Consider the following 16,769-nt stretch of genomic DNA (forward strand, 5'->3'; position numbering starts at 1 on the left):
TACTGTAAAATACCCAAATATCGGCCTGATATATCGGCCCGGCGACATATTGGTCAACCTCCATTGATATCACTCCATTGACGGGTAATTTTACTCATCTGCTTGAGTCAAGGACAAATATAACTCAGTTTTTCATTGGTCTTTTCAGTGAAGCTTAGATGGATAGTCATGAAATATCACCTTTTGGACACACCTTTCATCACACAAACCTTCCATATAAACCTTTCCAGATGTGATCAAATAAAACCTGCATTAGTTCTTGTACTTTTTGGGCCCGTTCGTCGCCTCCGGTGCCTGTTCAGCGCTGCCCTTCTCCGAGTCCGTACTGTCCTTGTCTCCCGCCTGGAGCACCTGCACCTGCACCCGCTCCGTCTTTTTACCCCGCTGCGGCCTGAGGAGGAGCGGCTGCTTCCCCGTCCCGTCTCCGCGGGGCTTGTCCGGGACGGGGAGCACAGCCGAGCCGTTGGAGGAGCGCGTGGCGGCGGCGGCGGCGGCACCGGCGGAGCTGCTGCCCTCGGAGAAGCTGCCGCGGCTCACGTCGAACACGCGCAGGGTCTGCTGCGTCTCCTCGGAGGGCAGGTAGGGGGAGTACCTGAAGGAGTTCCCGGGGTAGGCGAAGGAGGAGCTGCCCAGGAGACCCGCCCCGCCCGGAGACTTGCCCCGCATCATTCCCACCACCTCGTAGCGGAAACTGGAGATGTCCTGCTTCAGCTCCTGCGGGAAATTACCGTGGAGAAATTCAGAGAAATCATGAGCAGAAAATGTTCTAATGAAAATAGCATCAAAATAAACCTGAATTGAAACCACAAAGTTACTAACTGCTCCACCATCCTGACATTCTCCATTTTAGATTTTTGGCACATTTTTGTTGAATTTTTGTCACATTTTTGTTGAATTTTTGTCACATTTTTGTTGAATTTTTGTCACATTTTTGTTGAATTTTTGTTGAATTTTTGTCAGATTTTTGTCAGATTTTTGTTGAATTTTTGTCACATTTTTATTTAATTTTTGTCACATTTTTGTTGAGTTTTTGTCACATTTTTGTTGAATTTTTGTTGCATTTTTGTCACATTTTTGTCAGATTTTTGTTGAATTTTTGTCACATTTTTTTCACATTTTTGTTGAATTTTTGTTGAATTTTTGTCAGATTTTTGTCAGATTTTTGTCAGATTTTTGTCAGATTTTTGTTGAATTTTTGTCACATTTTTGTCACATTTTTGTCACATTTTTTTCCACATTTTTTCACATTTTTTTCACATTTTTGTTGAATTTTAGTTGAGTTTTTTGTTGAGTTTTTGTTGAATTTTTTTTTTGTTGAAAGTCATGGCACCTTTAAGAACAAATGTGTGCGTAAGAACGTTTCATGAATGAAGCTTTGTTTTGGATCGTGAATACTGTCAGTACCTTAAAGTTCTCCTCTGTCAGACCCTCCTCTGTTTTTGCGTCTCGAATCATCGCCGCCACGTAGCGCTTCACCAGGTTCTTCAACACTTCCTGAACGAGGACGTGAAACATTAAAGGTTAGTGCTAGAACGTATGCTTCGGAGGGACAGTCTGCTGTGAAAACGTGAGATATCATGACACAAATTAAGGTTAGGGCCAGGGAAATGGTCAACCTCTTAACTCCCGCCTGAACCGAGAGGATCTTTTTCCTCACGTCATCAGATTTTTTTTCCAACATTTTTTTGTTGGGTGTTCAACTCATTTTTGTAACTTTTTTGTAATTTTTTTTTATCACATTTTTGTCATTTTGTCGTCAATTTTTAATAATTTTTTTGTCACATTTTTGTCATTTTTTGGTCATTTTTTATCACATTTTTCTCCTTTTTTTGGTCACATTTTTTTCATTTTTTCGTCGTTTTTTCGTCAATTTTTCGTCAATTTTTTGTCAATTTCCTGTGACATTTTTGTGACATTTTTGCCACTTTTTCATACATTTTTTGTCACTTTTTTTGTCAATGTTTTCCCACTTTTTTGTCACATTTCCATCATTTTTTTTTTCCCCATCACTTTTTTCCAGAAGCTTTTGGACAGGGGTAAAGCCAAACTGGAGAAAATGTGCTCGGTTCAGGTGGGAGTTAAGGGGTTAACTTTAAGGATTAGGGTTAGGATTAGGATTATTAGTATTTTTAAACAAACCAACTCATAGATCTATACAAACTCACAGCAGACCGTCCCTCCGGAGCATACGATCCAGCACTAACCAACATTAAAGCAGTACTAAGTAACGTGTTTACCTTAATAAATCAGTAATACAAGTGTTTATGGGATCATTGGAGGGTCTTTCATCTCCCCCCGGTGTCTCTGGCCAGAAAACCATGTTTGCAACTTGACTGCCACCGGTCCGGAGAGAGCAATACACACTAATAGAATCACGAAGAAGAAGCTAACATGCTAACGGGCAAAGCTAACTGCGGGCTAACGTCACTTGGTATTTACAGCCAAGTTTGAGTGAAAAAAAATATTTCCATTGTATAATTCGATGCACAGTGACCCTCTCTCCCTTCGCCTTTCCTGTCAGCGTAGTATTTACTCTCCAAGACAATTAAAAAGTTAAAAAATCGTAACATGCTACTACACCTGCAGTTGCACTTATGGCCTCTAGGGGGAAGAGTTACTTAGTACTGCTTTAAAACGGCCAAAGAAACGAGCAAGAACGTCGTAAATACCTGATATTCGTGATGCAGCCGGACATTTTCAGCCGCGCGGAACTAGAGGAGGATCAGAAGGTTATTTTTTCATGAATGATGTGACGGCGAACACCGCGAGCTGCTCACCCCGAGGCACTCGAAGGTGTCCAGCCTCCGCACGCGTGGCTTCTTCAGCAGATGTGTCCGGATCCAGCCTATGAGGTAATACAGCGACTTGGGGCTGGGGATGATGTTGAACGGAGACGGCAGAGTCCCGCCTTCTTCAAAGTAGCTCATCCATAGCTTGGTCCGCGCGAATTTCCACTCTTTGTCCGCGTGGTCCTGCAGAAATGACAGACGTACGACGAATAGAAGAAAACATCACTGTCCCACTCCTATTGCCTTGCTCCCCTTCGCTGAGAAGCTGTTTCAATAAAGAGAAAGAAAGAGAAAACACGGCTCCAGGTCTGTTTTCCATGAAAGAACAACAAATGATGTGATGAAAACAAGACTAAAAAAAAAACAGTCAATCGGGACCATAACCAGGATAGAACGGAACTGAAGGGAAATCATTTGACATGTTTCATTTTAGTTTCTGTTCTAAATAGAAATGAAAATCTCAATCAGATGGACTATTTATCTTGCAGCATTAAAGGGATCTTTGAGGTTTTTTGACATAGGGCTCATTACCTAGTTCAGGGCTCCAGATTAACTTTTATTTTAGTAGCGCTGGTGCTACCAGCTTTTTCATTTGGTCGCACAGACAATATTTTGGTCGCACAGACTCGAGACTCGATATCAAAATTCACCATTTTAATAGATTAAAACAAGGACAGTTATAAACATGTTCAAAATCACTAACAATTGATCTTAATAATGATTAAAACAATGTTAAAAAATTGAGTTTTTCATATTAATATTAGTAATTTTTTTTGTTTGCATTGTTCTGCTTTAATTCTGTGTTTTCAATCCATTATTATTCATCTTCCTTGATAATTGTTTGTCTCTTTCTTTCCAAATCTGCAATATCACTGTCACTTGCAGGATATTCACTTATAAAATTATGTATTACTGCCAATTAAGACCGTATTAATCACAGGCAAAAAGTACCTGTTTTAGCCTAAAGCCTGAATAAAATACAGGAGCTCAATCTGCTGCGGCTGAGGGAGAGGGCGGGTCATAACAGCAGCTGTTAGCTCTCCGTTAGCTCTCTGTTAGCTTCACGTTAGCTCTCTGTTAGCTTTACGTTTGCTCTCTGTTAGCTTTTCTTTTGCTCTCTGTTAGCTTTACATTAGCTCTCTGTTAGCTTTACATTAGCTCTCTGTTAGCTTTTCTTTTGCTCTCTGCTAGCTTTACGTTTGCTCTCTGTTAGCTTTTCTTTTGCTCTCTGTTAGCTTTACATTAGCTCTCTGTTAGCTTTACATTAGCTCTCTGTTAGCTTTTCTTTTGCTCTCTGTTAGCTTTACGTTTGCTCTCTGTTAGCTTTTCTTTTGCTCTCTGTTAGCTTTACATTAGCTCTCTGTTAGCTTTACATGAGCTCTCTGTTAGCTTTTCTTTTGCTCTCTGTTAGCTTTACGTTTGCTCTCTGTTAGCTTTTCTTTTGCTCTCTGTTAGCTTTACATTAGCTCTCTGTCGACTGCAGCGCTACCGCCCTAAAAGGCGAACACAAAAGTGAAAATAGATACTTCTTTGGGGAATAAACTGTGGGAAAGTGCGCATTGGCAGAAAGTAATAGAAGGTTAATTCATGTCGGGACACGTGGCTTCTGTTGTTTCTGTTGTTTGTATTTCATTGTCTCTCGGACAAACAGGGAGAGCGGGGCAGTTGCCCGGACAAAACGTTTAGCCTAAACTGCCAGCTGACTTCTACATAAAAAAAAAAACACAAAAAACCCACAAAAGCGATGAATGTACAACAAAAAAGTGACAAAAACTCAACAAAACAGTGGAAAAATTTGATGAAAAAGAAAGGGAAAAAAGTGACAAAACGCAAGGAAGAAAATCAGTTTAGCTTATCTTGGTCTTTCAAATTGGGCTTTCAAATGAGGCGTTACACTAACCTATAGGCTGCAAGTTCCAGTGCAGAAGCTTTTAGATTTGGGTAAAGCCGTACTGGAGAAAATACACTGGGTTAAGGTGGGTCGTAGGAGATTAAAAGGTAAAATACTACAGTTTCTGACCGTTACCGTGGTTACGATTTAGAATGCTGTGATGTCATCGGATCGGAACCTATGAACAAGCATTTTCACATGTAACAAGAACTTTACCATATACGGCAAGTCATGTGACCTATCTGTGGCGCCGTTGCTATGCCAACGTCAGTTCACAAACAGAGACTGCTTCACACTCACAAAAAACGCCTTAAAACGCATTAAAAAGTGCTTCTGTCGAGCTGAGTTTGCCAACGTGTCACTGCTGGGAGCTAATTTCTCACAAGGAAAGTCCCTTTGGCCTGGGGCCAGTGTGTTAGGACCACACCATGGATCCAAACCAGGTCAGGAGACCGGCTGGTGGTGGGAACAGCGTCGGACAGAGTGAAGACAGCCCCATGTGTCAGGACAGCGGTTCTGCACAAATGGAGAGCACTGATCTGGCATTGCAAAGCGATACAGACAGGTCAGCCGAACTTGAGTCTGAAAACTACGACAAAGAAATGACCACACTGAGATCAGAAATGCGTGTTCTGGAAGACAGACTTGAAAGCTCAAAATGCAAGCCCAAAGACAATCTTAAACGAGAAAACGCGGATGCAACGACAAAGGAAACTCAGTTAATCACTGAATCAAATTTTTGGAGGAAGCCAATCTGAAACTCCAGGAACAGCTCAGCGCCTCGACAGACAGGAATGAAGCACTACAGGCTGAATTAAAACAGGTCATGGAAGCAAAAAAGGCTGAAAGTGAAGTGATGAGTGATGACCAATTGGAGGCAAGTGGCATTGCTTCGGATGAGTCCAGCAGTGATTCGGATCGGAGTTACACTGAAGCTGAATATGACGCTGCAGTAGAGGCTGCTGCAGAAGCAATCCTTTCTATAGCGGGAGCCGTCATGGAAGCTGAAGCTGAAGTAGAGAAGCAAAATGTGATTCCATCCATGCAAGCCAGCGTTTGTAAGACACAGGCTGAGAACATGATGGAAGAAAATGATCAACTGAAGCAAACAGTTCACGATCTGGAAGCGACCTTAAATGTGCAGGAAAGCGAAATCTCAGACCTGTCGGCAACGATTCAGGAACTCCATCAGATAAGAATGAGTCTCAAACGTCAAGTGAAAAAGCCTCGCAGCGTTGTCAAGGGACGCAGTGATGAGACGCGTAGTGCAAAGGATCGTTTCACTAAAGCAGATTTAAAGAGATCCAAGGAAGACGCCATTAAACCTCACGCCGATAAACTTGCTGCTGTGAAGTCAAACGTGAAGCCATCCATGCAAGCCAAGCTGTCGAAATGTGTTACAGACCTTAAGTCTGAATGCAGCGTTTGGAAGACACAGGCTGCGAACATGATGGAAAAACATAATGGGCTGAAGGGAAGAGTAGTCTCACTGACCGCGACCTTATCCGCGAAGGAAAGCGAAATCTCAGAGCTGTCGAACAAGCTCTCCGAATCTGAAGAAAAAATCCAATCACTGGAAGCTTCTGTAAACAAGAATGAAATACAGATCGAGACTCTGTCAAATGAACTGAGCAGGAAAAACTCTGAAAGTGCCAAACTCAAGAATGAACTTGAGGCCTTCATGTCTGCCATTCAAAGAAATGGTAATCAGCAGCGTTTAATGGAGCTTGCTACGTCTAGCAGCGTTTTCGAGGAAGACAGTGCTTTGCAAGCTACGCCAAACGAGCTTCAAAAGCAAGCACAGAAACTCCAAGATTTGAGAGACAAATGTACCTCTGTCGAAGCTGAGGTCGGTGAGCTCAAGTCTGAAAATGTTCAACTTAGAGCTCAAACCACTCAGCAGGACGAGGAGATTGTCCGCTTGAACAGCAGGATTTGTGAACTCTCTTCAGAGTTACAGAAGAACCAGGATGAGAGGATTGAGTCATCAGAGCTCAGATCAGAAGAATCAGAGGAGGCCGGCTGTACATTTTGGGAGAAGTGCTATGCCACTGCCAAGGTTGCAGTCAAAACAGCCACTGTCTTTGGAGGAGTGGCTGTGGGCATCGGCCTGGGCCACATCGCGGGAGGGGGTTATCAGAGAAGCGGGATTCCCAACTACTTCTAAATCACATCCCAAAATGCTGCCGACACAGATTTAGGTGACCTGCTTTCAACCTTGGTGCACGAGGTGTGACGTGTCCCTGTAACCGACCGAGTGTCTGCTATTTGTTGATTAATTCCAGTTACATGAGAGTCTGTCTTGTGTAAATGGGTCAAAACTGAGTAGCGAGAGTCAAGACTGTTAGTATCTGTGTAAAATCACTTTGCATCACCCAGTACGTCATTGATAGCATGTATCAGTGAAGTATTAGACGGTGGGAGTGCAGAAACACAGATGCAAACAGAGGGAAGTTTGGAGTGAAAGTTGAAGAGTGTAGGTCTTGTTTAAAAGGTTAAGGGAGTTGAGAATTGAATGGGCCTCGTTGTCGGCATCTGTGATTCCAGTTATAGGAGAGTCTGTCTTTTGTAAATGGAAGAACTGTTGTCTGGACTGTTAGCATCTGTGTAAAATCACTTAGCATGGACCGGTACTTCATTGATAGCATGTATTAATGAAGTATTGGACGGTGGGAGTGCAGAAACACAGATGCAAACAGAGGGAAGTTTGGAGTGAAAGTCGAAGAGTGTAGCAAAAGACTACACTCTTCGAGAATTGAATGGGCTTCGTTGTCGGCATCTGTGATTCCAGTTATAGGAGAGTCTGTCTTGTGTAAATGGAAGAACAGAGAGTAGCGAGTGTCTGGACTGTTAGCATCTGTGTAAGATCACCTGTACGTCATTGATAGCATGTATTAATGAAGTATTGGACGGTGGGAGTGCAGAAACACAGATGCAAACAAGGGCAGTTTGGAGTGAAAGTCGAAGAGTGTAGGTCTTGTTTAAAAGGTTAAGGGAGTTGAGAATTGAATTCGTTGTCGGCATCTGTGATTCCAGTTATAGGGGAGTCTGTCTTTTGTAAATGGAAGAACTGTTGTCTGGACTGTTAGCATCTGTGGAAAATCACCTGTACTTCATTGATAGCATGTATTAATGAAGTATTGGACGGTGGGAGTGCAGAAACACAGATGCAAACAGAGGGAAGTTTGGAGTGAAAGTCGAAGAGTGTAGCAAAAGACTACACTCTTCGAGAATTGAATGGGCGTTGTTGTCGGCATCTGTGATTCCAGTTATAGGAGAGTCTGTCTTGTGTTAATGGAAGAACAGAGAGTAGCGAGTGTCTGGACTGTTAGCATCTGTGTAAAATCACTTAGCATGGACCGGTACTTCATTGATAGCATGTATTAATGAAGTATTGGACGGTGGGAGTGCAGAAACACAGATGCAAACAGAGGGAAGTTTGGAGTGAAAGTCGAAGAGTGTAGCCAAAGACTACACTCTTCGAGAATTGAATGGGCTTCGTTGTCGGCATCTGTGATTCCAGTTATAGGAGAGTCTGTCTTTTGTAAATGGAAGAACTGTTGTCTGGACTGTTAGCATCTGTGTAAGATCACTCGACCGGTACGTCATTGATAACATGTATCAGTGAGGTATTGGATGGTGGGGGTGCTGAAACACAGATGTTAACAGAGGGCAGTTTGGAGTGAAAGTCGAAGAGTGTAGGTCTTGTTTAAAAGGTTAAGGGAGTTGAGAATTGAATTCGTTGTCGGCATCTGTGATTCCAGTTATAGGAGAGTCTGTCTTGTGTAAATGGAAGAACAGAGAGTAGCGAGTGTCTGGACTGTTAGCATCAGTGTAAAATCACTTTGGTACGTCATTGGTAGCATGTATCAGGGAAGTATTGGACGATGGGAGTGTGGAATGAAAGGGCAGAGGATGCATTGATCAAGACTCGTTTTCGTCGCATTTTCGTTGCGCTTCCGTTGCGTTTTCGTCTCGTTTCCGTCTCGTTTCCGTCGCATTTCCGTCGCATTTCCGTCGCATTTCCGTCGCATTTCCGTCGCGTTTTCGTCGCGTTTCCGTCGCGTTTTCGGTGCGTTTCCGTTTCGTTTTCGTTGCATTTTCGTCGCATTTTCGTTGCGTTTTCGTCGCATTTCCGGCCCGTTTCCGTCTCGTTTCCGTCGTGTTTTTGAAACTGAAAGCAGACTAAGAATAAAAGGAACAAAAACAGCACTCGCCCCCGGGCTCGAGCGCACTGGGAGGACGGGTCAAATGAAGAGAACACATTGCAGTTTTAATAAAGCTTGAAAGCCGCCCAAAGCCATGTCTCTTTAAATTATTCTCATCAGCAGGTGGAGCAGTGATCTCTGCTCTGCTCCACCCCCTCCCCTCACCTGGCTTTCCCCGTCACCCACACCCCTCACTCCGCTCCACACTATAGACCACACACTGCTCTGATTGCATTCTATGAAATACGGAAATCTCAATAATCTTGTGAAACAAACATTCATCAGATTAACAGATTAACTAACCCTCCAGTGATCAAGGTGACAAATGATATCCGCATGAACACCAACGCGGGTAAGGTCTCAGTTTTAGTTCAGGTTTTTTTAAGGAAAAACTTATGAGACATTTAACCCCTTAACTCCCACCTGAACCGAGCACATTTTCTCCAGTTTGGCTTTACCCCAGTCCTAAAGCTTCTGGGGAAAAAAAGCTGGGAAAATAGCAACAAAACTGAGACGAAAAAAATTATGAAAATGTGACAAAAAAAGTGAGAAAAAATTGACAAAAAAATGATGAAAAATTGATGAAAAAGTGGCAAAAATGTCACAAAAATGTTACAAGAAATTGACAAAAAAATTACAAAAATGTGACAAAAAAATGACACAAATGTGACAAAAAATAACAAAAAATTTGACAAAAAATGTGATAAAAAAAATGACAAAAATGTGATAAAAAAAATGACAAAAATGTGACAAAAAATGACAAAAATGTGACAAAAAATGACAAAAAAATGACAAAAATGTGACAAAAAATGACTAAAATGTGATCAAACATTTATGAAAAAAATGACAAAAATTTGATAAAAATTTGACAAAAAATTGATAAAAATTTGACAAAAAATGACAAAAACAAACAACAAAAATGTGATTAAAAATGACAAAAATGTGACAAAAAAATGACAAAAATGTGACAAAAAATGATAAAAAATGTGACAAAAAAATGACCAAAAAATGACAAAAATGTGATTTAAAAAAATTGACGGAAAAAAATGACAAAAATTTTATAAAAAATTGACAAAAAAAGGACAAAAAAATATGACAAAAAGTTACAAAAATGAGTTGACTACCCAACAAAAAAATGATGGAAAAAAAAAAAACGTGAGGAAAAAGATCCTCTCGGTTCAGGCGGGAGGTAAGAGGTTAAAATCCCAGACATTTCTTCACTAGTTAGTTAACATCTCACTCGAGACTGGAGCATTTCCAAAGGTGATCAAGGTGACAAATGATATCCGCATGAACACCAACGCAGGTAAGGTCTCAGTTTCAGTTCTGCTGCTGGACCTGAGCGCTGCCTTTGACACAGTGGACCACGGGATCTTACTTCACAGGTTAGGAAACTGGGTGGGAATCTCTGGCACTGCTCTAAACTGGTTTAAGTCCTATCTCGAGGACAGCACGTACTAATTTGAAATTGGCAACTGTGTCTCAGACAAAATTGCCATTGCCAGTATGAAGATCATGTAAACCTGTCACAAACTGTGCAACTGTTCTGTGCAAGTGCAATAATAAAGTTGATGTTGAATTGAATCAACCTGTGTTTTTGTTCTTTTTAAAATACTTATTATCAAAGGTTTATTAGGTATTTGATGGAAAAACTTATGAGACATTTAACCCCTTAACTCACACCTGAACAGAGCGCATTTTCTCCAGTTTGGCTTTACCCCAGTCCAAAAGCTTCTGGAAAAAAGCTGTGAAAATAGCAACAAAACTGAGACGAAAACAATGATGGAAATGTGACAAAAATGTGAGAAAACGTTGACAAAAAAAGTGATGAAAAATGATGAAAAAGTGGCAAAAATGTCACAAAAATGTTACAAGAAATTGACGAAAAAATGACAAAAATGTCACCAAAAAATGACAAAAATGTGACAAAAAATGACAAAAATGTGACAAAAAAAGGACAAAAAATGTGACAAAAAAAGGACAAAAATGTGATAAAACATTTATGAAAAAAAGGACAAAATTTTGATAAAAATTTGACAAAAAATGACAAAAACAAATGACAAAAATGTGATAAAAAAATGACAAAAATGTGACAAAAAAATGACAAAAATGTGACAAAAAATGACAAAAAATTGACAAAAAATGACAAAAATGTGATTAAAAAAAATTGACGAAAAAAAAAGACAAAAATTGTATTAAAAATTTTATAAAAAATGACAACAAAATGACACAAATGTGATAAAAAATTGACAAAAAAATGACACAAAAAAATGACAAAAAGTTACAAAAATGAGTTGAACACCCAACAAAAAAATGATGGAGAAAAAAAATCTGATAACGTGAGGAAAAAGATCCTCTCGGTTCAGGCGGGAGTTAAGGGGTTAAAATCCCAGACATTTCTTCACCTCTGGATTCAGAGTGCGACACATTCTACATTTCACTGCACTGTTGAAAGTGACAAATATAGTTTGTCCTCATGAAGTAAGCGACCGTTTCAGTGAGTAGTGAGTGTATGAAGGACATAATAACACAATAATCCATGTACGGTTCCATGGTTTTATTGAAAACACGTCAGAACCTAAAGCCGGCATATCTTTTAATTCATGCCGTCCTTATATTTGAAGAGTTTAGTGGTGCTAGGCTAGTGCTAGGCTAGTGCTAGGCTAGTGCATGTCTATGGTAACTAGTAGCCTGCATTAAACAACCATTTCAAAATGATGGGGTCGTCCTCCAAACGTTGCCATATCTGATTTGTACAAAGCTCCTTTGCGAATTCCACGTGTAGTAATGTCAGGTAAACAAACTACTATAGACCCGGTAACCGAGCAGATCACTCCGCCGCTGCCTAGCTACAACCAGGAAGCAGCTCAAATATGAGTTCTTTTAAATGCAAAATGGTTATATTTCAAAAGAGATTCAGTCGACACAGACATTTATATGGGTAGTCTGGTGTTATAAGTGATTTGCCTCAGGTGCTCTGTGCTTTAAAGGAATAGGCCACCGTTTTTACATACTGAGATATGCTCTTACCTCACTTTAGCCGAGTTAATATATCCCCGTCTGGTCTTTGTCCGTGCGCTCTGTCACGCAAACGGAGCACATACGCAGCTTCTCCCACATGTCATATAGCTCCAAAAAAGCTCACGATAGAAGCTACCAAGCTCTTCCACGTGTTCCCTATTTAAATAAAGTTACGAGGAGCAAAACGTCCGCACAGTAACTCCTAAAGGTTATTGATGGAAGTGAGCAGGGGGAGGTCTTTAGGAGTTACTGCGCGGACGTTTTGCTCCTCGTATCATTACGCCTCACAATATAGTCCCCCTTTTTATTTGCTTATAAAATCGACATGCTACATTTCTGTGTAAATATACTTCGCATGAAAACACTTCACGTAACTTTATTTAAATAGGGAACACGTGGAAGAGCTTGGTAGCTTCTATCGTGAGCTTTTTTGGAGCTATGTGACATGTGGGAGAGGCTGCGTATGTGCTCCGTTTGCCTGGCAGAGCGCACGGACAAAGACCAGACGGGGATATATTAACTCGACTAAAGTGAGGTAAGAGCATATCTCAGTATGTAAAAACGGTGGCCAATTCCTTTAATGCAGGCTACTAGTTACCATAGACATGCACTAGCCTAGCACTAGCCTAGCACCACTAAACTCTTCAAATATAAGGAGTGCATGGATTCTTATTATTATTGTGTCCATTTCATACAAACATCTCCACAAAAATTGCCCAATTTCTCACATATATTTGAAAACACCCACATTTTACTTGATTTCTCTGTTCTATCTAGTGCAGGGGTGCCCAAAGTGGGGCCCGAGTGACCTACTTTTGCGCTGCATGTGGTTAATACTCTCTTCCATTCATTCTCAATGGTAAATATGGATGCAGTACACTTTTTGACCACCAGCGTCAAATTGGGGGCGCTGTTTCTCTCCTTTCACAAAGTTAAGGAAACACTGTTGTGGTGTCTTGGTATTTATCGAATACAGAGCGTTGTAGCATCAACTTTTACAGTTTTCCAACTTTTATTGCAAAGGCTGTTGATGTCAACATCAGTATATGTTAAAAATTGACTTAGAAAAGAGTTGATGCTGAACTGACACTTTCAAAATGATCTAATGTGGCATTTTCTTTGAGTTAACGAACGAGGTAAAGTTACTGTAGTGTAAATATCTACAGATGTTGATTTTATTCTACTAAAATTAGGCTTTTGTACTTTTGTACATAGTTACCATTTGTTTTAATATAGCATGTTATTTGCATAAATAGAATGAAATGCAAATGTGGGCTAGCGAAAACATTAAAAGTAAATAAAATAAAGTAACTTTATAATTTGCAGTTATATGTGTTTTTCGTGCGTGACATCGCCGTGTTTGGCCCGAGACTCACAGGCACTTTTTCATTTTGGCCCTCGGAGACAAAAGGTTTGGGCACCCCTGATCTAGTGTTTAAGCATCCTCAGGAGTAATAATCATGTGTTTACTTGTTCTGTTTAGGCATCACATTTTGCACCGCCCTCTTTGCTAATTACAATTTCCATTTCACCTCGGCTGGCATTAATCGCGCGGCCCCAGTTGTGTCCAAATAAAACAACAAATAAAAGCTCAGTAAACCATTCCTCATTGAGACGAATGGGCGTGATTAGGCGTGTGGCGCCGCGGTGAGGCTTACGGCGATGTGCTGGTAGGAGTTGTTCATCATGGCGATCAGCATGTTGAGCAGCACCACCAGAGAGATGATGTTGTAGGTGCCGAACATGGTGCTGCCCACGAACTCGGTGAACTCGTGGCCCGGCTGCACGTTGGTGACGTACAGACTGATCAGGCCGAAGATGGACCAGAACAGCGACTGCAGCGTCTCGAAGAGCCTGTGGGGAAATAAACACATTTGTTATCACTGCAGCGCGTGGGATTTTATAGTGTGTGGTTGTGATTAACAGCGACTTCTTCTCAATGCTTTATAATCGTTCATCATTTTGCTACAGTATTCCCTCTCTAAAGTTCAGTAATAAAGTCAATTTACTGCAGTACTGTACTGAAGTAGAGGATCTGTGCTTTACTGGAGAAAAGATCTTTTTACTTCTACTACTTTTAGAGAGTGAATATGAGTGAGACCTTGATGCAAAGCGTTTTGATAAACTACTGTCGGTAGAAAAGGACGATATAAAAGTGACCATTCTGCTATTTCCATTTACTCCACTAAAGGCTCAGAAGTAACTTTGGCCTTGTGTTTTTCAGCCACACCACATTTGAATGGACCACAGCTTTAAAGCAGCACTAAGTAACTCTTGCCCCTAGAGGCCATAAGCGCAACTGCAGGTGTCGTAGCAAGATTTTTTTAACTTATTAATTGTCTTGGAGAGTAAACACTACGCTGACAGAAAAGACAAAAGGGACAGAGGGATATTGTACATCCAATTATACAATGGAAATCATTTTTGTCACTCAAACTTGGCTGTAAATACTGTTTAAAGTGACGTTAGCCCACAGTTAGCTTTGCCCGCTAGCATGCTAGCTTCTTCTTCATGATTCCATTAGTGTGTATTGGTGACTCCGGTCCGGTGGCAGTCAAGTTGCAAACAGGGTTTTCTGGCCAGAGACACCAGGGGGAGGTGAAAGACCCCCCAGTCATCCCATTAACACTTGTATTACCCCCATAGGGACAACGGAAAGGATTTATTAAGGTAAACACGTTACTCAGTACTGCTTTAATTTCGATCCAAAAAGTGCTTGAAAGTTGGTAACTAGCAACAAGAGGCAAATCTGCAATGAGATGTAATAAGGAGGTCTTAGTAAAGGCACTAAACCTGATATTTTTTTTCTGGTAGTGGAACAACATTTGCTTTGTCCTACTTTACTAAATTGTAAACTCAGACATGTGGGACAAACACTGTCCATCTTATTACAAAGCATTCCTATCGATTTCATGAACGTGCAGTGGCTAGAATGAGCATTCTGGTTATTCTTTAAAAGTTCATAACTCCGCACAGGGAGGCTTAGAGACTAGAGACAACAAGGCATTGGCCGGATTAAATCATCTCGCAGGCCGAATTAGGCCCGCGGGCCGTATGTTTGACACCCCTGATTTTGTGGTTTCCTCTTCCATTGTTTGTAATAATGAAGAAAAAATATAATTAAATTAAATTAAAAAAAAATCAAGAATAGCCTTTAACTAACTTTAGAATCTTTAAAAGATTGGAAGTTCAAAACGTTTTGACTGGACATTTTTCATTGTCATCCAACTCTCTTCTTCAGGGGCCGATTCCCATAGATGTAGATTGTTAGATTATAAATCTACCTGGAGGATTGAGGACAATCTGATTAAATCACAGTTTGGCAAGTTCTGCCTGGTGACTGTGCAATCAACAACACTGGAGGGTGTCATCACCCAATCCAACATTCCTCCCCTCTTTAACCAGAAAGCAAAATGTTGCAAAATGAGGAGAGCGGGAACAGAATTATCAAAAATAAACGATCAAGCTCCTCCCCCTCCTCCTGATTGGACCTGACAGGCTGGTTCACAGGAAAAGCTCGTCTCATTGGTCGACTATGGGAGACTAGACTCTGATTAGATTCTAAGATTCAGGAAGGAGGGACAGAAAATGATATATATTATGATTTGCAAGACCAGGTGGTTAATTTTGCACATTTTCTACATTTTCTAATACATTTACACTTCCAGATGTGAAGATGTTGCCATAAGGGCGGACATTAGCAGATCCGTACTAATATTCGAGCAGGATTAGATCTTGCTAATCACTAATGACCAGATGTTATTGGCTCACCACAAGGAAGAAGATTTGTCCCCGTTGTTTTGCCATATGAACAGTGAGCCACAAAGCTAATATTCATACTACTTCAAAACGGATTTGTACTTTCTACTTTAATTTCTACAGCAAACACTTGAATACTTTGACTTGTATTGGAGTAATATTCGACCAGTAGCATCTGCACTTTGACCGCCACTGTCTCGCTGTACTGACGTGGAGAAGGCGTTGTTCTGCTGCATGCAGCGGATGCCCTTGCAGACGTTGCCCGACGCGTCTTTGGTGCCCGACGTCTCGTAGTAGAAGTAGAGCTGGTTGAGGCCGTTGGCGAAGGCGAGCAGCACCAGGCAGTAGATGAAGAGGAACTTGAGGATGTCGAGGAGCATGCGTCCCAGCGAGATCTGCAGCGGGCCCAGGTGCGAGTTGGCCGTGAACAGGCTGATGAGGCGCAGCGAGCTGAAGATGTTGGAGATGGCGAACAGAGCCTCGGCCACCAGCGTCGGGTGCCACATCTCCCACGTGTGACGCGGCTTCTTCCCGCTGTACTGGAGCGGGCACAGGTTCAAGAGCGGGCATTAGGTCATATATTCTTAGCGGTGTTCACTTGGTGTTTGTGAGAAGTATTTTTTAACCCCTTAACTCCCACCTGAACCGAGCATATTTTCTCCAGTTTGGCTTTACCCCAGTCCGAAAGCTTCTGGAAAAAAGCTGTGAAAATAGCAACAAAACTGAGACGAAAACAATGATGGAAATGTGACAAAAAAGTGAGAAAACATTGACAAAAACATTGACAAAAACATGACAAAAAAATGACAAAAATGTGACAAAAGGTGACAAAAAAAATTACAAAAATGTGACTGAAAAATGACAGAAATGTGACAAAAAATGACCAAAAAAATTCAAAAATGTGACAAAATGTGACAAAAAAAAGTACAAAAATGTGACACAAATGTGATAAAAATTTGACAGAAAAATGTCCAAATTTGTGACCATGAACAACAAAAAATTGATAAAAAAATGACGAAAAAATGACAGAAATGTGACAAAAATTGACAAAAAAAATTACAAAAATGTGACACAAATGTGATAAAAAATTTGACAGAAAAA

The 16,769-nt window shown here is 40.9% G+C and overlaps 1 protein-coding gene across 1 annotated transcript in view; it reads right to left on the bottom strand.

The window, feature by feature from the left end:
- Positions 1–252: 252 nt before the first annotated feature.
- Positions 253–16,769, bottom strand: part of LOC306967632 (short transient receptor potential channel 4-like) — a gene marked incomplete at its 3' end in the record, with an annotated part of 58,241 nt that continues 41,724 nt past the window's right edge. Inside the window, exons 6-11 of the mRNA XM_079562716.1 lie at positions 15,879–16,207; positions 13,568–13,763; positions 2,778–2,972; positions 2,670–2,711; positions 1,405–1,494; positions 253–714 (exon numbers count right to left, since the gene is read on the bottom strand). Of these exons, the coding sequence (XP_079418842.1) occupies positions 253–714; positions 1,405–1,494; positions 2,670–2,711; positions 2,778–2,972; positions 13,568–13,763; positions 15,879–16,207 (1,314 nt within the window). The remainder of the gene's footprint in view (positions 715–1,404; positions 1,495–2,669; positions 2,712–2,777; positions 2,973–13,567; positions 13,764–15,878; positions 16,208–16,769) is intronic.

Source organism: Gobius niger (assembly GCF_951799975.1).
Source record: "Gobius niger genome assembly, chromosome: 1".
Taxonomy (NCBI): Eukaryota; Metazoa; Chordata; class Actinopteri; order Gobiiformes; family Gobiidae; genus Gobius; species Gobius niger.